We start from the raw sequence: 22,270 nt of genomic DNA on the forward strand, positions 1-22,270 counted from the left end.
ATAAAGGAAGTCTTGGAGGGGATAGGGACATTATTTAAGATGTTTAAAATAAAATTTCATAATACATTTCATGCATGTCTAAATCTATACATCATCTGATGGTATATTCTAGTTCAGGGTTATAATGTAGTCCTACATTTACCTCAGTATTCATTTTGTTACTACTAACCACCATCATAATTTCATTCCTTCAATTTACCTTATCTTTACATTTTCCACATTTCAACACAGTAGGAACACACCTGATACATATGCCAATTACTAAGATGACAACCAATATAAGGATCAGGAGTTTACCTATGCTAGCAACCATTTCCTGGACCCACTCTCCTAGACCGGAGAACCATTTCACTGGGTTCAACCATGACACCCATTCCTCTACCTTCTCCTCTACTTCAGCCATTGAAGCATTATGGCTCTTCCGAAATTCCCATTTTAGCTGCCGAATTTCGTCCATCTTCCGGTCTATCACCTCCTTGGGGTCACTGATATCATTTGTAATATATGTGCAACACTTTACACCAAATTGGGTTGCTAAGGTCACGCAGTACCCTCCAGTGACAGCTGTTAAATAATTTAATACTAATCTATGTTGCACCAGTTCTTTCTTGTAGGCCTGTAACTCCTTACCTGTGTACCTAAAGGTGTCATCATACATCTCGGTGATATTATCTATTAATTTGGCAAGATCTTGGATATATCTGAAATTTAGTGTACCCCGAGCGATCCTGGTGGGATCTAATGCGACTAAAACTTGAAAGCCAGTTGTTTCACTAATCAATTGTGTGGCTTTATGTACATCACCAGGTATCATATTTCTTTTAGTACTGTCTAAGGTGTGTACCTGTGCTCATACCAAGTTATGGAGAATAGTGCTTTTAGCTGCAGTACCCGTAAAGGGTGACCCAACCTTTATATACAGTAATTATGTTAGAGGGGGGTACTGTGCTTGGAGATGGATAGTATCTAATGATGGTACAAAGGGTGTTAATCTGTAGACAAATTATGGTTATTGTATGCACTTGTACCACTTCTGAAACTCACACAGTGTATGGAGAATATTTGTATTTATTGCAATACGATGCTCTTATATCAAATGACAGGCAAATTGTGGCTGTGCTGTGTGGAAATAGGTAGTCTCATAGCTTACCAGACGTGCTGATAATGGTCTTGTACTCCAATAATGAATAGTGATAAGTCTGGGGTGGGATGTTACCAGAATGATGATGGTGTACAGGATAAATGCACCAAGCAGTGGTCTGCTGTAGTCACTTAAAGGTGGCAAAGTTAACTGTGGATGTTTGTGTACGCGAGATGCATAAGTGGTGTCTGGCGGTGCGGCATCCCGGGACCCCCAGGTGCACCTACTTACCCTCGGCGTCCGCTTGGTTCACCTCCGGGTGTACCCTCTATCTCCTTTATTGTCCTCCTGGTCTCCGCTGTCCTGCTTCTTCCCAGACGCAGTCCACACTGTGCACTGCGAGACTTCTGGGTGTCACGATCCCGCTTGATCACGTGGCACCCGGGCTCAACAGTACGCACAGCGGCTCAACTCGCAAAGGATGCGAGGAGACTCCGGATTCCTGATTAGGATTAGGATGTAGTTCATCTCTATGAAAGAGTTTAAGTCTCTAAGGCGTAATATCCGACGCATTGTCGGCCCTCCGGGCCTTCCTCAGGGAGTATAGTGTGCCTATACTATCAAGCGGGATCATGACACCATAATTTGCCTACAGAAATATAACACCATTTGTACCATCATTAGATACTATCCATCATATTTCTTTTGTCTCTATGTTCATTCTGTGGGCCTGATTCAGAGCCGGACGCTATTTGCGCTCGCTCGTCCAGAAAATAGGGGTGGCTATTCTAATGAACCGTTCGCTCTTTGCAGTCTGTTCACGCCTCTAGGTCTGAAAGAGCGAACAAAACATGCGAACGGAATTTTGAAAAAAACGCCCCCTGGCCGCTCGCATCCTACGTCATGTCCGCTATTTATTAGATTAATCGAGTACATCGACCAGCGTATGAACTGCTCGCTATTCTTGTGGTTGGTTTTTGCTACCACAATTTTGCGAGCAGTTCTGGCTATAAAATAACCCAGTGACGTGGTCAATGACGCTGCTGTATTAATTATGCACACCCATAAAACGCCTGTTTTGACCTTTAAGCACGCCTGCGTTCGGATCTCCACTCCCCGTTTTCAAGCACCTTCCCCTGTTACCACCCACATACGCCTCATTCTGTCACTCAAAATAGCAGGCATTCGCTATTTAGCGAACAAACGAATTTTGGCCGCACTGACTGGTTCGCGCATGCGTATTACGATCAGTACGCATGCGCAGTTGGGCATACATCGCTCGGAGCGAACGAGCGGCCGCTTACGAGGCCCTGTGTGTGAAGATATGGTGATGGTGTGTTTTTATGAATACCAAGCATTTCTTCATGTGTAAGGGTCATAACCTCTGGGAGTACTCTTCCCAAATAACACAAACCTTCGGAACTCGGAGGGAGCCACTTATACGCTTTCCTTCCACATATAAAATATACATCATCGGGGAGAACATAAGGGATAGAATGCAACATGATCATCCAACACATTTCCCTAACAAATGATCCTATCTCAGGTTCTTCCATCTCGCTAACACACGTTTCTGGTTCTATAACCCTGGCAAAGTACCCTTCTGGTACTCTGCCAACCATTTCTTTGTTGTTACTTAATGTATACCGATATCGGAAGTGTCTCCCATTTAACCTAATTTTGTGTAACAGTTCAAAATTTATAGGCTCATAATTAGCTCTTAGTGAGAAGGTCATCGTCTGGTTATTCCCAGTCACCTCCCAACTTCCTGGTTTATTGGAGTTGGTGATGTTCAAGCATAAAAGTGATTTATCTACATGGTACTGGTGGAGTTAAAAATTAGGTGGTTTGGTGTTTAGATATTTTCCATCCAGCGTCTTCCCTTGTTGCAGTTCTAAAACCTCAGAGACATTTAATGGAAATGGCACTAATCCTACATTATGCTGTTCCTGGGGCACATGAGAACAATCCCAACAGTCAGTCTGGTTAAAAACTTTGCCCACCATAGTATGATAATCCTCTAAAGGATACCCACCCCAATACCGGTTATACTTAGGTTGGCACTGCCAGATGCAATTCTCATCAACTAAGGACCCACAAAACTCACAAAAGCAATAATCTTCAGACGACAGACCTTCACACTATCTCTGAGTTTCCAACATAGCATATCTCTTAACAATTACTCTACTGGGTTTGGTCAGATACTCCCCCGGTTGGTTTAGCACTCCTTCTCCCAACTCCACTCCATTGATATCACCATCAGCTCCCCTCTTCGTCTGTCCTCCGTCACAGAAACCAGAGATCCCGAAACAACCCAGGATAATGAGAACTCTGGGAGAAAACACAAAAATAACCACAGCTGACCAATCCATTGCTGAAAACAATGATCTACAAATTTCTTAACTCAAGTATCTCACTGTAACCTTTAACCTTCCCGGAACAGACTTGCAATTGACAGGTTTACGTTATCTGCCTCGATTCCGCCTTGTCTCTCCACCAGTTGGTTGACCTTCTTACAATGAGTGGAATGGATCCAGGTATCTCTCTCTGCCACTTTCAAAGAAGTTGTACTCGTCAGCAACACCTGATATGGACCTTCCCACCGGACTGTCAAACAACCTGAATGCAAGAAATTTCTGATCATAACAAATTCTCCAGGTTCAACATCATGACAGTTTGTTTCTGGCATATCATGTGACAACAATTTCAGTTTCTGCTGTTGCTGCTTTACATGTTTACTCATTGTTATAAGATACCTTACAGTAACCTCGTTGTTACTTTTCAAATCTTCCTGCAGACTTATAATCAAATGAGGTTGTCTACCAAACAGTATTTCAAAGGGGGACAGATTGAGAGGGGGTCTAGGAGTTGTCCTGATACTGTGGAGAACAAGTGGTAGTGCTTCTGGCCACCCCAATCCACTTTCTACCATGATCTTACTTAATTTATTTTTAATAGTACCGTTCATTCTCTCCACCTTGGCAATGGCTTGTGGTCGGTAGGGGGTGTGAAGTCTACTACTAATACCCATCAACTTACACATGTTCTGGAAGACATCACCTGTGAAATGAGTACCCCATCACTTTCAATACTTCTAGGGATACCGTATCTGCATACAAACTCCTGAACTATTTTCTTAGCAGTAAACGCAGCAGTATTAGTGGCAGCTGGGTATGCCTCAATTAAAATTAGAAAACACATCAGTGCACACTAATACATACTTGAGATTCCTGCAGGGTGGTAATTGGATTAAATCAATTTGTATTACCTGAAAAGGTTCATCGGTCGGAGGAATGTGGGATGGCTCAGTGGGGATTGTTTTCCCAATGTTTTTCCTCAAGCAGGTCAAACACGACATTGCTTGAGAAGAAAAACCCAGTGCACACCTGTATGCTCTCACCAACTTGCACATACCTTGCTTTCCCAAGTGAGTCAGACCATGCGCTGCCTCAGCCAGGCTTGGGTAGTATGCCTTGGGAGCCAGTGGCTTACCTTGTCCATCTCTTCAGAGTCCAGAGGACTCCTGCCCACATTCCTTAGATCTCTAGACTGCCTTTTTCTGAATGGAACACAAATTTTGCATCTCAATTAATTTCTGCATATCAATCATTTGAAACATCATTTGGTTAATTGGTATGTTCACTTTTAACCCAGCTGCCCATTTGGCAGCTTCATCTGCCATGTTGTTGCCCAGTTACACTGGATCATCCTCACATGTATGGGCTTTACACTTAATTACCGCCACTGCCTTAGGCAATTGGATCGCTGTCAGTAGTCCTTTTATATGCCTGGAATGTGTGACTGGTGTGCCTGCTGCTGTCATAAAATTTCTCAGACACCATAGAGCACCAAAATCATGTACCACCCTGAAGGCGTACCTAGAGTCAGTGTAGATATTAGCAGATTTGCCTTCTGCTAATTCACACGCTCTTCTTGGTAACACAGCATAACATGTACATAACTCTCCAGTGTCAGTCTGTCTATGACAACTCCCATCCGTGTAAAATGTCACAACTACATTTTCTAAAGGTGCATCCCGTATGTCAGGTCTTGCAGTAAAGGTCTGATTCAGATTTTCCATACAATCATGTGCATCAATATACCTGCAGAACTCACCTTCCTCCAGCGGCTCACCTCTCTCCACCCTTTGTGCATCATGTTGCACATATGGTAAATATGTTGCTGGATTTAATGTACTGCACCGTTTGATGGTGATGTTTGCAGGTGCTATTAGGGCTAGTTTCCATTTTGTGAACCTAGCTGAGGAGACATGTCTGGTTTGGGCAGAATTCAGCAAATCAGATACAGCATGGGTGTATAAACAATCATATCATGGGCTAATACTACATCCTCACTCTTACTGACCAATAGAGCAGTTGCTGCTACACTTCTTAAACATGTTGGGAGTGATCTTGCCACAGTGTCCAATAGTGTACTGTAGTATGCTACGGGTCTACTGGCATCACCATGTTTTTGTGTGAGGACACCTGCTGCACAACCATTATCTTCTGTACAGTACACTATCAAAAGTTTTTTCATAATCAGGTATTCCCAATGCTGGTGCTCTTGTCAGACTATCCTTAAGATTAAGGAAAGCCTGCTCTGTTTCCTCTGTGTGTATGACACGATCGGGCTTTGAGGAAGAGACTAAGTCCTGTAATGGCAAGGCCAAAAATAGAAAAACCTGGGATCCACATTCTGCATTATCCACACATTCCCAAGAAGCTACGGATTTGCTGTTGGTTCTGCGGCAGTGTCATGGTCTGTATGGCTTGGATTCTGTCAGTGGTCAGATGTTGTAACCCCTGGGTTAGGCAATGTCCCAAGTATTTAACCTTGGACTGGCATGGCTGTAGTTTGTCCTTAGCAACCTTGTGTCCTGTTTGCGAGAGATGAAGCAATAAAAGTTTAGTGTCATTTAAACATGACATAAATGAATCAGAACACAACAATAAATCATCCACAAATTGTATTAGAACAGATCCATTGGCAGGTTGAAAAGATTGTAAACAGTCGTGTAAGGCTTGGGAGAAGATACTGGGGCTGTCTATGAAACCTTGGGGCAATCGTGTCCATGTGTATTGTACCTACCTGTCTGTAGATGCAAATAGGTACTGACAGTCAGGATGAAGAGAGACAGAGAAGAAAGCAGAACAGAGGTCAATGACAGTAAAATGGGTTGCATTTGGTGGAATCTGCATAAGAATGACAGCTGGATTCTGCACTATGGGGAATTGGCTTTCTACTACCTTGTTAACCCCTCTAAGGTCCTGTACCAGCCTATAACCCCTCACACCACTTTTCTTCACAGGAAAGATGGGACTGTTGGCTACACTCGCTGTACGGAATAAAATTCCCTGTTGTAATAAATGCTCAATTATGGGATAAACCCTTATCTCTACCTCCTGTTTTAATGGGTACTGGGGAATTTTTGGAGCTTGCCTACTGCTTTTTAAATTTACCATTATTGGAGCTATGTTTGCCATCAATCCAGTGTCCTGTCCATCTTTGGTCCAGAGGGACCCCGGTATCTGAGATAACATTTGTTCTAATTGAGATGGATTTTTATCTGAAACAGTAGAGTGAAACATTAACCTTTGGGGAGTGTCCAATATATCCCTCACCTCGTGCGCAACTCTCTCTGGGATATCTAGAAATATAACATCAGGGGTACAATAAATGACACATCCCATTTTACATAAAAAATCCCTTCCCAGTAGGTTAGTAGGGGCCGCTGCTGCCAGGAGAAAGGAATGCCTGGTATGCAATGGACCGATAGTAACCTCTGCAGATTTGGTTAAAGGATAATGTTGCACTTTACCCGATACACCCATTGCTGGTACTGTTTCGCTGGTCATCTGTAAATTATATGGAGATTTTATCACTGGTCTGGTCGCCCCTGTGTCTGCAAGAAAAGAATGTTTAGTACCAGCTACGTCAATTATCATTACAGGTTCTTCTCTAACATCCCCAGTTAACCTGACTGGCTGTAACCTGCCCCCTAGCGTTGACTTTCACTCTCCAATACAGCATTTAAGGCCACAACTGGAGCAGGTGACTGTGGAACATTCCCTGCATTCTGCATATATTCCTTATGTGGATATCTAGGGACTACCTGGTTAGGGGGTCCTACCCTCTTCACCTTACAGTGCCTAATTACATGTCCCACTTGGTTGCAGTTAAAACACCTTCGTGAGTGGGGTGGGGGAAAAGATTGTTGTGTGGGTTGGGCAGTAGAGAAAGATTGTGAGTGTGGGTAAGAATTTTGAGGGTAATATGGTGGCTGCGGGTAGTATGGGTTTTGTGGTCTGTGATAAGTGGGGTAGGGCTGTGTTTGTGGTGTGCAGGATTGGTGAGGGCGTGTAGCTGTGCAGGTGCATGTGTGTCTGGTGGCTGTGATGGTATATTCATTCCTTCTAGAGCTTCAATGCTAACAGCCATTAGCTTCTCGCTCTGGGTCTCTCTCTTCTTGAGGATATTTTTATCGTGCTAAATAGCAGACTCCCTGAGTGTGTCTACAGTAACTCCCCTCCAGCCAGGTAGAGGTCTGGACTCAGGTCTTTAGATTGTCTTTAAGACCATCCATAAGTACTGTGATGACCATTTCCCTATGGTGAGTGCTATCTTTAATATCTTCTATCCCATTGTACTGGGTGATTATCTGCAGAGCTCGGGTACAGTAATCTTCTGCAGATTCACTCTCTTTTTGTTTTATGGTGAACATTTTACTCCAGTTAACTACTACCGAAAAATATACACCCAATTGAGTTATTATGCGGTTAATGGTACCTTGGTTATCTTCGTCTGTTAAGGGGTAGTCTCCCTCCAATATGCAATCCATGATAAACTTTTTCACGTCGGTATTGTGCAGAAGACACGCCGTAAACACCACTCGCCAATCTTTATTGGTTGGCTTGTGAGCATTACCCAAGTTTTTCACAAATTTTTGCCATTTTGCTAATTCCTTCTTAGGGTCAGGGAAGTCGGTCATTATGGAATTTAGTTCAGCTCCTGTCCAAGGACAATGCATCACTACATCTCTTGTGTGCACCACACCCTTCGCATCCGGATTCCCATTGGGAACAGTTATTGTCCGGACAGGATGTATGCCTGCCATAATGCTACCTTTGGCCGAATTACCTAGTTGAGAGTACAGCCTACTGCTACTACATACGGTATTAATAATCTCTGCTACTGTTAAAGCGGGGGTTAATACTTCCTGTATGGGTGGGGCTACCTCCATTTCTGGTACTAGTGAGGCAGCTACCTGTGCTTGCTGTGGTGGTACATTTAAAATTTGTGCAACATGGGAGAGAGCATACATCACAACAGGGTCATCATCTACATCATCAACATGTTCCTTATAATTACTTAAGAGAGGGTAAAGGTTACATGTTACATTTTTATGGGATTTTACATTGACTGTACCTTCACTCCCATCCGCATAGGGCGGTGGTGGTGCCCGTGGACTACTGACATTACCTTCCGCAACGCTAACTTGTTGTGTGTGTGCGCTATATTGTGGCGTGCACGCAACGCTGTTTAGCGCTGCGTGCGCACTTCCCTGCATCGTGCATGCAACGCTGGTTTGCGTTGCATGCACACCCCTAAGCCACATATCCCCCTCATGCTGCCATAGCTTTAAACAATCGTTATACTTTATCTTTTTCTTTCGAGAGAGCACCGTACAGATGCTATCTCGGACATTGTTCAATACCTCCTTATCAAAGCTAGCAATTCTGGGAAAAGGTTTAACACTCATTCTCGTCATCTTAAACCATACATCACAGTACATAGTTGCATACGCACCGTACTTAGTATGCATTATATGCCGTGCCAAACCAATCAGCGCTTTCAAGAGCAGCACATCATCTAACATCTCTACCTTTTGCTTGGCTCCCATTTTGGGAAAATAACACTAAACTCTTCAATAGAGATTTAAATCGGTGAAAGAATGTCAAGGCTACTTTCACTTACCTGTGGATGATATTAACAGGATGCACCCACACACACCTATGGAAGAATAACCAGGCAGCTTCCATGCACCTAATCCCTTTTCGAGTACTTTGCACTGCTAGCATGTAAGCATTCCAATAACACTTACCCTTTTCAGTGATTTCGTCCACCACAACTCACAATCACAATATGCCACAACCGTGCGGTTCAATCACAATGCCCAATAACCCTAACTGATCACTGGATGCTGCGATCACACTGAGAGCCGATACCTAACACAAACAACAACAACTACACCTGCTGTGTGTATAGACTCCGGTATCTACTACCGAACCACTAGGCCGACACCAGGCACCTAGCCCCTAACGGTCCTATGATAACCCTAGCTAGGGAACATGTTACCCCTACCAACACACGTTCACTGTTACACACCTTTTTCCTGCGCAGGAAAATAAGCGTTTTCCCAGATATGGCAGCACCGACTAAGATATTTAAAACAATACTATCACGCTATCAGTATCACAATGCAATCTCAATGGCTCTGTTTAAACATGCGGCATCAATACAGGAAATACGTATACGCTATTGTGCGACTAATCGCATACACAATAATGCGACCGCTACACAAAACGTATTATTACCCTTACGCTATTGTGCGACTTCCCCTTTTAGCATGAAGTTTTATCAAAGAAGGAAAACAAACTTTTTCCTTCCTGGTCCCTGGATTCTAATCAGCGCTCTTTGAACTCACACAATAACGGATAGCGGTCTCTCAGCAACAAAGTGGTAGCAGGTATTCGAAGGCACAATGCGCTCTTTCCTGCGTATGGCGCCTCCACCCTTTGCTGAGAGATTGATAACCGTGTGTTCCCGTATGAATGGTAGCGTGATTTCACTATGAGCCCCCAACTATGAATTCCTACCTATCTATACACCCTAAATGTCGCTATTTAGCGTTATAAGTCGCACAAGAAATAATTGCTTTCCAGACTTTGATTGTGTTTCCAAAGCACAAAAAGATATTATTCACCAAAAAGCAGATAGTTACACGCTGTGATCTAAATACAATTAGCGCAAACAGATTATACTATCACTAGGTACAGTCAATACATACGCATGCGCTCTGAATCCAGATTCCCGGCATCAACTATGAAACCTCCGTCAACAGCAAAGAAAAGATGCCTGACTAGCAGATTCAGGGTGCTTGCATATAAACCCTTGCAGAGATAGGCAATACAATAAGACAAGTTGGCATAATCCAATTGGTTATTCCTCCTGGTTCTCCTGTTACGATGCAGTTCATAGGTCAGTTTGTATTGTAATAGTTCAGCCTCTAACAGCTCCTTTGTGTCCGTTTTCCTGCCGAAGAACAAGTCTAAACAGGCTAATTACATTACATAAACAGAGTACATTTCAATACTTATCTCTCTATGATCCATAATTCCCAGGCGATTTCCTTGCCGATGGAAATCTGCAAATAAACAGTGGTTAAGAATTGCACCAAACACGGTCAGCTTATCATGTACTAAACCTGAGATCTTAAATACAGTCGTTTATTACATAATTAATAATGAATAAAACCTCGGATATTAACCTTAATGCTAGGGAACCTTCCTATGTAAGTGTGCAAAGTGTAAGTGTAACGATATTAAGGAAAGACGCTAGTTAGCATTGTGCGACTACGTGTTTGTGGAGTACACCGTGGTACGTGTTTTACAGGGTTGTTCATATTAAATGTTTTAGTAAATGTATGTATTTATATAATGAGGACTTTTAACATTGTTCTATTGCGTGGGAATCGCACAATGCTAAACAATAGCATTGCCGTATGTACTTATAATATGTGAGATTCGCTAAAATGGCGTTGCCATTCGCAAAATGGCTTTGTGCAGATTTTAATTTTAGCAGATTCTGTCTTAGCCAATCATCCGGCTTTGACATGTATGTAATCATTGATAAATAGATCCTATAGTAAGATACATGCATCTCAAGATACACACATTAAGCCACAGTTTTGCTAATTTTACTGAATTATCGGAGCAATGCATTATTGCTCTGGTGAGAGGACAGCTGTTCCGAAAAGCAGCTGTCTCTGCGATCCCCTAACACTGCTACCGAAGTAGCAATTTTAATAACCTGTGCTGTGCTGATCTGAGGTCAAACATGCGCACAGCCACAGGGTCACCATGTAGAGGCGGCGGAGGGATCCAATCGCATTCCTTTTCACAAACCCGGACCTCCTTCCCATAGGAAGGAGCAGGCCGCAGATACCAATGTCATCTGAAGATGGTGTTGGTTTCTATAAGCTACTCCAAAAACTTTTGGTTTTTGGAGTTTGCTGTATAATAGGCCAGTAATAATGAATGGGCCCTTTACTTAAAACTTGCGGAAACTAGCGTGTGTGGGCATGTGTAACAGGCCCATTAGTGATCATGAATAGGCCCCTTAGACACATAAGTGAAACTATGTTAAAGTAACTGATTAACAAAGGTGCAATAAATGACACAAGCCAACCAAAATTACCATATCGTAAGTAGACAAACTTAAGTGTTAAGAAAAGTGTCTCAATGTTTTGGGGTGTATGACTTATGTCGCCAGAGCTTTTTCCATTGTATTTATTTATATAAGGTCCTACATACTGATTGGTCCTATATCGCTACATTTTTGCACCCACACATCCAGAAATCATGTCCTATATTAAGACCTTGTAAGGCCTGTCTAAATGACATCCTATTTAACATGTATACGCTTTGGAAAATACATTTGCATTAAATATAGGAAACTGGAGCAACAAGCTTTGTCTTGGTCTCAAGTGAGGCAGGTTATGTAGAGCACAGTCATTTTTACTAGCAGTCAATCTAGAGTGATTCTTCCATTAGAGGTCTTCAGAAGGACAGAGCTACTACAATCTGGATTGTGCACTTTTGATTTCTTTCTCTGGTGTCAGTGGTCAGAGACCCACTTTCTTCTAAACACAACGTTCACACGTAACAGTATGCCATTATATCAGCAATATAAATATATTTTTTATAAGTTTGTTAGATAGATGATGCTATATGGGTTGGCAGCACAGTGGCACAGTTCTTAGCATTGCTGACTAATAGAGCTTGGGTCATGGCTTCCATCCTGTCCAGGATCCTGTCTGTGCATAGTTTGCATGTTCTCTCCATGTTTGCATGGATTCCTCCACTCTAAAAGACATAATTGCAGGCTTATCGGCTTCTGCCAAAATTAATCCAAGTTTTTGTGTGTCCCTGTGGCAAGAAAAATCGATTGTAAGCTCCACTGGGGACTGATGTAAAAGCGGTGCAAAATATTGTAGTAACTACACAAAATAACTGTTAATTAATAACAATATATATATTACTGGCATTAAAGAAGGTTCTTGAAAAACAGATATAGACCAATTAACTAAAAATAATTGTACATTAAAGTTTAATTCATGATATACTGTGAAATATATAAAAGTTAATACATGTGACAAGGTACTTACGGTATATGGACTATAGATAGATAGTAAAAAGAGCGACTACGTCTAGATAGACACCACATGTTAGACAGTTAATTGGTCAACAAGGAAGAGGTCAACACACTAAAGGTCAACATGGAAAAAGGTCGACAGGTACAAATGGTCGACATAATCAAAATGACGACACATAAATGGTCATGTTTTCTGTTTTTTGTTAGGGTTAGGCACTTACCGAAGGGTTAGGCACTTACCCTGATGGTTAGGGTTAGGCACTAATCTGAGGGTTAGGGTTAGGCACTAGAAGGGACGGTTAGGATCAGGCACCTACCCCTACAGTTAGGGTTAGGGACCAGGAGGGAGGGTTAGGCACCAAGAGAAGAGTTAGGGTGATTAGGGCTAGAAAAAAAAAAGTTGATCATTTGTATGTCGACCATTTTTGTGTCCACATTTTGACCCTGTCGACAATTTGTAAATTTCGACATTCTTCCATGTTGACCTTTAGTGTGATTTTTTTTCGACATTTTGTCCCTGTCGACCTATAGACTATCTAACATCTAGTGTCAATCTAGACATTGTCGACCTTTTTACTATCCATCTTTTATACCATAACAGGTAATTAATGACATGTAGGCCTATCATTAGAGATTATATGTTTTTGTTGTGGGCCTGGTTTATTTTTCTCAGCTGCTGCATGAACCAAAGAACATGTACAACCACTTAATTCAAAAGAATGCATAACTTCCTGCAAATTAGCACGGATATGCAGTGGAAATCAGAATGTCGACAGTTGTGATGTCGATATGGTTAGAATGTCGATATAATAAATGTCAACACTTGGAAAATGCCAACATGGATAGAATGTTGACATATGATGTCAACACTGTCAAAATGTCAACATGTGCATTAGTGTTATGGTTAGTGATAGGGTTAGCATTAGGGATAGAGTGACAGTAAAAAGACACTGTTGACATTGTAACAATGTCATCAGGGGCAGAAGTATGGGAGACTATGGAGGCGCCTGCCGCCGGGCGCCAGCACTGAAGGGGCACCTCCTCCATCAGCCACAATATATTCATCCGACTTAGGGCTGTAAATATGGGGGATAGCGGGGCACTAAATGATGCCTTGCCTCCGGGCGTCTGGGATGAACTTACGCCACTGAATGTCATCATTACATCTCTGTCAACATGATGTATGTCGATATGGTCAATGTCGTCATTTTAAACATGTTAACATATTCAGTGTCAACATAACAAACATGGTGACATTGTCAAGTCAACCTAATGAATGTCGACCTTTCCACAAACAACTTAATATACCACTCCCTTAGCATGATAAAGGCCCAAATGCAATAGCCTGTGAGTTGTGGATAGTGGCAAGATTTTGTCACTGTGTCCTTGAGATTTAAAGTAGCACATTTTTAAAGGCAAAAATAAGTTGGCTTTACCTTTAAAAAATTACAGATTTATATCTCGAAATCACCAAAATCTCATCACTGCCCACAAAGGTCTATAACTTTAACCAGTCCCTCCAGACATGATATAAAATAAATTAAAACAGATTCATATATCAGAATAATACTGAATAGTTCTCAAATTTACTATTGTTAGAGAATATATTTTCTGAGCAGTATGAAATGTTTTGTATTTGTTATGATATTGTGATGTCTTTAGCCTTGGGTAGAGGGAATTAAAGGTCATCCTCTTCTTTGGGTCATCGCTTAACATAAACCACAAAATAATTGTGTTCTTTAGAGGATAAGAAGATAAAGTGATTTTTGTAAGTGATTTTACATATCTGCTACGTCTGCTTTCATTAATTGTGTTTTATAACAGTAGCCAGTCTGCTAGCTTTAACATGACACATAATGTTGCTACAATGAACACACGTTAATGTGTTTCCCCACTGAATGTGCACCTAATCAGGCACATTTCTTCTGCATTGTACGTAAAATTGGTAACTTTTGTAAACACAATAACTTGCTACTCAAACAGTTGGAAACAAAGGCGGCCTACATACAAAACGCCTCTTTAAAAAACCTTCCATATGTTCCAAAATATATGCCCTTTATAGCTGCCAGTATACGTTACAGGAGTGCGGAATTCCCAGTGCAAACTGAAGGACGACCAGGGCCAGTGCAAACCACGCAGGTTTCCTAGGTCCATATACAAAGATACAGAGAAGAGGCAGCCAGATTGGCAAATTAAGGGGGTGTGACCAGCGTTTGTGGGCAAACCGGGGGCATGGTCATGTGATCGTGCCACTTTGTACCCGCCCCTGCTACACAATGCTGAGATTACTGACATTGTGAAGCAGGGTTCAGGGCCAAATTGAAGCAATTTGGGGAGAATTGCGTCTCTTGGCCCCCCCCTTCTGCAGGTGATCTCTTATAACCGCACGGGGTGTGGGGGGTGGAGGTGTTGGTGCCTGCCGGGAGGATGGCCTGCCTCTACGGGGGGCCTGGAGCGACACCTGTTTTTCAGGAGGCTCCCGGACAAATCGGGAGGAGAGGCAAGTATGCAATGGAATGTTACACATACAAAGTTATAAATGCCCCCACACTGAGCACCACTGACATGGAGTAGGATTACATGTGAAGCTGGTGGCTGCTGCTCCTCCTCAGTGACAGTGCTATGGTGGGTAATGTCACAGCCCAGCGCCACACTCCCAATCTGATGAGCATAGGATTACACTGCTCCTCCTGCATGCTGAGATGGTAATTGGAAGGGTGGGGAGGATGGCAGCCTAGGGTGCTCCCAGTATTTTCACAAGCCTTGTATTATATAACCCATAATGATTATTCTATATTATGACTTTCTGAGCAGTAATACTTTTGAACCATTGTACTCAGAATCAGATTGCACTAATTTACAGTTCTTCAGGACATTACACAAAGTGGTAAAGGGCTGCAGACCCTATAAAGATCTAAACTGAATGGGCTATGTACAAATCAGGGAGGTAATGTGGTGCAGTATAAAGGTTCTTCTGCTCCATTATGCAAACTTTCCCATAGATAAATAGGTTCACGCTCCAGACATCAGTTTCATGGCTCAGCCATATTGTGCAGTGATTGTACTTGTTTGCTGTCAATCGCACAAGCAGGGATGGTAAAACATAGCAGACTGGTCACATTCTGACCTCTGACTCATTTACTAGATCTTTTCCTTTCTACCTACTAATGTATTACAATTGGCCAATATATAGCACAGGACGGTAAGGGGACAGAAATGCCTTTATTAAGTGTTTTATTTAGGAGTTTTCAAATGTCAAATACACTGGTTCACTAGAGCAGATTTGTGTGTTGGTTTATAGCGTAGTGTGACTCCAGACATGGTAATCAGATTTATTCCCCTGATCAATAAATCCAACAGTTTAATTTGCTGTGTTGTAACTATTGATACAATTACTTGCAAAACCCCCCCCATACAATCAATGTTTATATCCATCCAGTAAGTGTGACAGGACTACGTCCCTTTGTAGGAAATTCCATGGTCTAACTTCCATCACAAATGAATGAATATGCTGTTGAATGATAACAGGTTCATTCATGGTGATTTGTCCACTTTATGCAGTGTGCAAGCGGCCATTTTTATTTTCATCTGCCCTTTATTTTTTGACAGGGGGAACAATGGAGAGATGGGTACTGGCACAGAGATCACACTAAGCCATGGGAGAGATAAAGTGGATGGAGATAAAGTACCGACCAATCATCTCCTAATTGTCCCTTTACAGGCTGTGTTTGAAAAATTACAGGTAGGAGCTGATTGGTTGGTACTTAATCTCCATTCACTTTATCTCTATCCAAGGCTTAGTAAATAGACCTCATAGATCTCTATGGCATAATGTAGTCATGACAAAGCAGGGATGTGATGATGTGATGTGATATGATATATGATATGATGTGATATGATAGAAGCATGTACGACTCTCCTTTGTCCCTACACTGACATCTGATTCCTCCAGTACCAGTGTGCACAGGCCCTGCGTTATGCCATACAGAGCAATGATCTTTATAATGAGCAGTTGTCTTCCTTGCATTTCCCTATTAAACATGGAACAGAGGGAAGACGAATACGCACAGAGATGGAAATAAAAAAATGGATGTCTGCCCATGGACTCAATTTTTTTCTATGTTGCCTTTGGTTATAAATAAATAAATTCTGGATGCTTGCACATCACTTATTATTTGTATCTTTGTATGATTTACATATATTGTGTACAGATTTTTATTTTTGCAATTTTAAACAAAATGATTTACATATTTATAAGAAAAACTGTTTTATTATGTTTATGTGCATGAGTAAATATAGTGTTTCTTCTTTATCATCAGTCATGGCAGTAACTCTACTGATCAGCTCTACTGATGTACAACAAATTATAGATGAATTTGAGTATAGTTTTAAAATGATCACTCATCCTCTGTCTGGGGCATATGCTGCAAGAATGGTTAAGACTGAAAATGCTCTTAAAAATGTTTTTAAATGAAATTGACAGTATTGTAAACCATTTTATATTAATAAAAAAAAATATTAAGGATTTTTTTTGTTCTTTCTTAGCAAAATGAATTACTATAGTCATTCTATATGCTCTGCAACAGGACGATGTTCTACGTTTTGTAATGTATAGGGCTGATTCAGCTACAACATAAGTTAAAAACTGACATCACATGTATTCTAGTAAAATGACTTTGGAGTTAAAATAAACCACGCCCATTTTGACACATTAGCATAAGAACAGGCAGAGGTGGCAGAACAATGAGGTACAATTCCAAAAACAGGCTATTGGATAACCCCATGCCTCCTATTGTATAGATAATACCCCCATGTGTATTCGGTAGGGAATAAAGATTGATGTAATTGATGTAGCTCCCAGATGCCTGCATCGTACATCGGACACAATGGAGACACTACACTTTTACCTGAGTTTGTATTGTAGGAGATAAGTTAATAGCAATCTGTGTCCAGTGCCCACTTGTTTCCTAGTACTGTGGACATGAATTTGTGGGCGATGAAACGTGGATAAGAATGTATCTGATATATTAATTTCCTTACCAGAAATAAGACCCTGCTGAGAGATAGCTATCATTGCCTATATTACTCTATATAATAACAAGGGACGGATGATAATCACTGACTGTACTACCAGAAATCTCTGTCCTTAATTAATATGAGCCTATAGATGAGTAACTTTTGGTGGATGTTATATCACCCACACCTCTAACCATAATGCTTTTGTCTTATTGTAGTCAATTGCATTCAGGCAATGTGTGTGCTATCACTCATCAGGGTACACAAACCCGAGCCGCTGGTGTTCATCACCTGTTATCCCAATTAATAAAACTAGTGTGTGTCCTCTATTGTCCAAGCTACCCTCTGCTTATCATGAAATGGCCAATATTACTCTGCACCAGGTCACACGGTAATAACACCCTGGATATTGCAGCAAGAGGAAATGTAATGATAACTAGGTGACTTGTGTGCATATGGTTTATGGTATTTATTTATTTTAAGCTCTTATGATCGAGTGAAAGAAATAAGCAAGAAAATCAAGTGAGTTGTCCTTCTTTTGTCACTAGTATCTCTTCCTTGTGCGCCTTGATGAATGGTTCCCTGGCTGGGATCCCCAGTCCTCCACCTGAAGAACTGACCTCTCTGGCAGCAGAACGATTTAACCCTCTCGCTGCCGGCTCATTTCCACCCAGGGTCGTCCATCAGAACAGGTTGTCTGTTGTTCTTTATGGTTCACCTGCTGCGATTCCGAGGAAGGGAAAAACTGTCCTATGAATATTATGCTCTAATGCATAACCTGTCCTCTTCTGTCACATTTCTATAGCCAGATAATTTCATCCATCTATCTATCTATCTATCTATCTATCTATCTATCTATCTATCTATCTATCTGTAAAACATTGACTGACATTTATTAATTCAAACAACCAACCAACCAACCTCAAAAGACTAATCAGTGACAGGGATAGCATGTCTGTAGTGTCATTTAATTAGGCTGGGTATAAAATAAACACTGCTAAAACTGGGGTCAAATAAAGTAGAGTCACTGCTAATACTGAGTTAGCATCAGTGGTGCCGTCTTCTTGTAAAACTTTGATGAGATATACTGTATAAGAGAGGAAGGACATAGATCACTGCCTCTGCTGCTATAATATATTCACCAGTTCAAACTGCAGGACAAACATTTCTGTTTAATCTGTGTTGATGCTTCTGTGCTACACAACATGTCATTCATATTACACACACTGCGCAGCAGCGCCGGAGCCTTGTCACTTAAATAAAGGGCCCTCTTTTGCCTTTCACACCACTGGGATATTAATAGATAAAAGGTGACACTTGCAGAAGGGAGCAATGCAGAGAGGATACTGTTACTAGTACCAAAAAGCTACGTGCTGGGGGGAGCGAAGCTAACGTAAATGTAGACACGACCCTTAAACAAATAACACAAATAAAATATGCAACTTAATGAGCATCAAGGGACAGACAGCAGCTGGTACCCCACCTCCACCAGCTTCCCATGTCATACATCTAATTCTATCCATCAAATGAGCAGCATATACTCTATGCACACACTGCATCTTTGGTACAGGTCTATACTTTAATAATTCAGGGTAAGAGTCTGCATGCATCCAAATTAAATTAGTTTTCCCTACCCAACAATTAAGTTTAATTTTCTGCCAGACACAGATTGCACGATACCTAGATTTATATATGCATGCGTGTGATATATATATATATATATATATATATATATATATAACACATATGTATATATCTTGCTACAGTAATGATTCAATGTAACAATGTATAATATATATTGTATTCGTAAGTTAGACGTGTAACTTTATGTACAGTAATAGACAGTGCCAGGACCAGGTGTTAGCCACATGGCTACGCCTATTGCGGCTGTTCTTACGAGTGTCAGTGGGTGGCTGAGGGTGAGGAAGGCAGACCTCAGGACACTGCCCGTGGTGTCTGTGGAAGGAGACTTGCATTTAAAGTCCCTAGGACATCACTTCCAAGGGAGATTACCTATTTATTCGTTAGTCTTTAAACTCAAGAACACATCTAAATTACCTCTATCTTTTTGTATGTTACACGGCCACTGCGTGTCTATTAGCTCAGTATTAATCTCAGTTTGTCAATAACAGTCAGTAATGTGTACATTTACAGGGAATTGATATGCTCTTTGTTAAATAGTGTAACATTACAGTGATTTATGCTGTAATGAAACGAATCTAAACGAGTGTTTTAACAGTGTCCCTAGAGGACTTTAATCCTTCCCTTACACCTGTGTGCAGGATGTGTATGTACTCTGTGCTGCAGTATTTGGGGGTAGACTTCATGTAAATGTGACTTTTACTATCTCTCCTGCTGAGATTTAATTGGGAGATTACAATTCGTGGGAACTCTGCTGTGTAGACAACTGGACGAAAATTCATAAAATGCTGGAAAAGACGTGATCTCTTTTGTTTTGACCTTTACAGCTGTGATGAAACCTCAGGAGAGGGAACGAATCAATTGCCAAAATACAATCAAATGTACTATACAAATAAAATAATATATATTTACGTACATTACGTACAAAATAATTTAATATTTGAAACAACTGGAGACAATTAAAATGTTATCCTCCTTCAGTATGTGTGTGTTTGTGTTTGTGTGTGTGCGCGTGTATATATGTATGTGTATATGTGTGTGTGGTTGTGTTTGTGTGTGTGTATATGTGTGTATGTATATAAATACATTATCTGTGTATGCGTATGTGGATAGATAGATAGATAGATAGATAGATAGATAGATAGATAGATAGATAGATAGATAGATAGATAGATGTAACTTGAGTGTTGTGCTCACAAGTTGTATACACAGAGATGAGTGCCCGTAGTTAGCCCGTTACCCACCTGTTGCCCACACTCTCCCTGTAGTCTCTGCACAATGCCAGTCCTGTTCAAATTCTTACCTCACTTTACCGCTGAACTTTACAGTGCTTGGGTTGTCGGGGGGTCAGGGGTATAGGCTGCTGGATTTATTTTGTGTTAGATCTGCTATTAGTATGTATTATTATATGGCTAAAAATATTCTTCCATGGAAAGTAATATTGTACATGCTGCGTTATGGTATAAGTATGCACACACGTATGTATGTATGTTTCTATATGGCATGGCATTAGGGCAATGATGGAATAACCAGCAATGATGGTGACTCTCTGTAGCCTTACCTGTGTGTTCTTCATCAGATCAGCCCACATACTGGTCCCGTCTCCACCTCTCATTAGCACGTGGTAGGCGAAGAAGTAGATGCCGGGCAGGGGGCAGGTGAACTTGCCGGTGGATGGTTCATAGTAGTTCCCCACATTAGTCACAACATCATCAAATCGCAGCACTTCGTACCCCTCGTGTGGCTTCCTTAGTCCGGCATAGAAGGCGATTTTAGGGCTGTAATAGGAGGAGACGTACCCCCCTGGCCCGGGACCTGGTGGGCCAGGTGGTCCTGGTCGGCCTGGTTCCCCAGGAGGCCCTTTAGGACCCGGTGGCCCAGGAGGACCCGGTAATCCTCTGATTCCAGATTTTCCCTTCTTGCCCTGATCCCCTTTGTCCGCTTGCAGATGAGGAGGTGGAGAGATGACCGCATACTCCTGGCTGGCCTCGGCTGAGGATGCCCCATGTGTCTGCGGGGTGTAGGGGTCACAGACCATCCTACAGCTCCCCAACATCTCATAGTGGGAGCTGCTTTTAGAGCTGCTGACCAGCAAGGGGATGGCTATTAGCAGGATAAGTACCATCGCCACCCCTATGGCCGCACCAATCACCCTCTTCCTGCGGCTCAGCCTGGACGCTGCCAGGGCTAGGAAATCTTCTTCACTTTTGGAAGTAATGGTGAAAACTTCTTAAGGACAAACCCAGAGGGGAAAACCAAGAATACCCTCCTAAGCCAAGCACCAAGCTCAGGGAGAGGTGTAGGGAAGTGCCACCTGTTGGCCACCTAACAGGTAGTCCTTGGCTGGATCCTTTGCCAGTTTTCAGAGTTTAACGCTTGGCGTAGAGGAAGTGGGAACTTATTCCTGTCTGGTTGAGTATCCTTCTGTAGCCTAGATTGCAGCTATATTGCTCCAGGGCCCCCTTATTCATGCCAGTTCATATGGGCATGATGTGTGCATCACCTCCTAGCTCCTGTGAAACTCTGCTTAGATGCAAGCGATAAGGGAGGTCTGGGGAGGCAAAGATGTGTGAACTGTCTTTAAGAAAATCAGAGCGACCTCTGGTGCCATGAGGAGGAGGAGAAGCTGAGAGCTAAGCTGCCTGCAGGCACACTGTCTGATCCCATCCCATCCTTTGCAAACTAGCTCTCTCCTCATTTACATGATAAAAAAAACAGATTGGCATAGACAGGGTACCTTTCAGGGCATGGAAGAGGAGGGGCTGTATTATCTTTATACCATGGTACAAGCAAAGTCACTGTATGTTTACAACTTGCAAATATCACCCAGATCCAGCCTGAATATGTTTTTTTATATGACAGTTTAGTATATATAAGCTATAAATAATAGAAGTCTTTATTTCACTGCATCTTCCACACCTGTTTATTGAGAATTAGCAGCTTGCAAGTCTGCAGTAATGTTTAAGGATGTGTTTTATATGCTGGGCTAGTATCATCCCAGCGCAATTAAGTTCTTTCCTTGTGTCTCCCTGTCTCTCTCTCCCGTAGAGATTGATTAAGAGCTGACAAATCCAGCAGGAATCACCTAGGGGTGCA

The 22,270-nt window shown here is 41.8% G+C and overlaps 1 protein-coding gene across 1 annotated transcript in view; it reads right to left on the reverse strand.

The window, feature by feature from the left end:
- C1QL4 (complement C1q like 4) overlaps positions 1–21,748 on the reverse strand; it is a 99,136-nt gene extending 77,388 nt beyond the window's left edge. Inside the window, exon 1 of the mRNA XM_088480000.1 lies at positions 20,736–21,748. Within this exon, the coding sequence (XP_088336126.1) occupies positions 20,736–21,299 (564 nt within the window). The 5' untranslated portion in view covers positions 21,300–21,748. The remainder of the gene's footprint in view (positions 1–20,735) is intronic.
- Positions 21,749–22,270: the final 522 nt, after the last annotated feature.

Source organism: Taudactylus pleione, unplaced genomic scaffold (assembly GCF_031769625.1).
Source record: "Taudactylus pleione unplaced genomic scaffold, aTauple2 ptg000005l, whole genome shotgun sequence".
Lineage (NCBI taxonomy): Eukaryota > Metazoa > Chordata > Amphibia > Anura > Myobatrachidae > Taudactylus > Taudactylus pleione.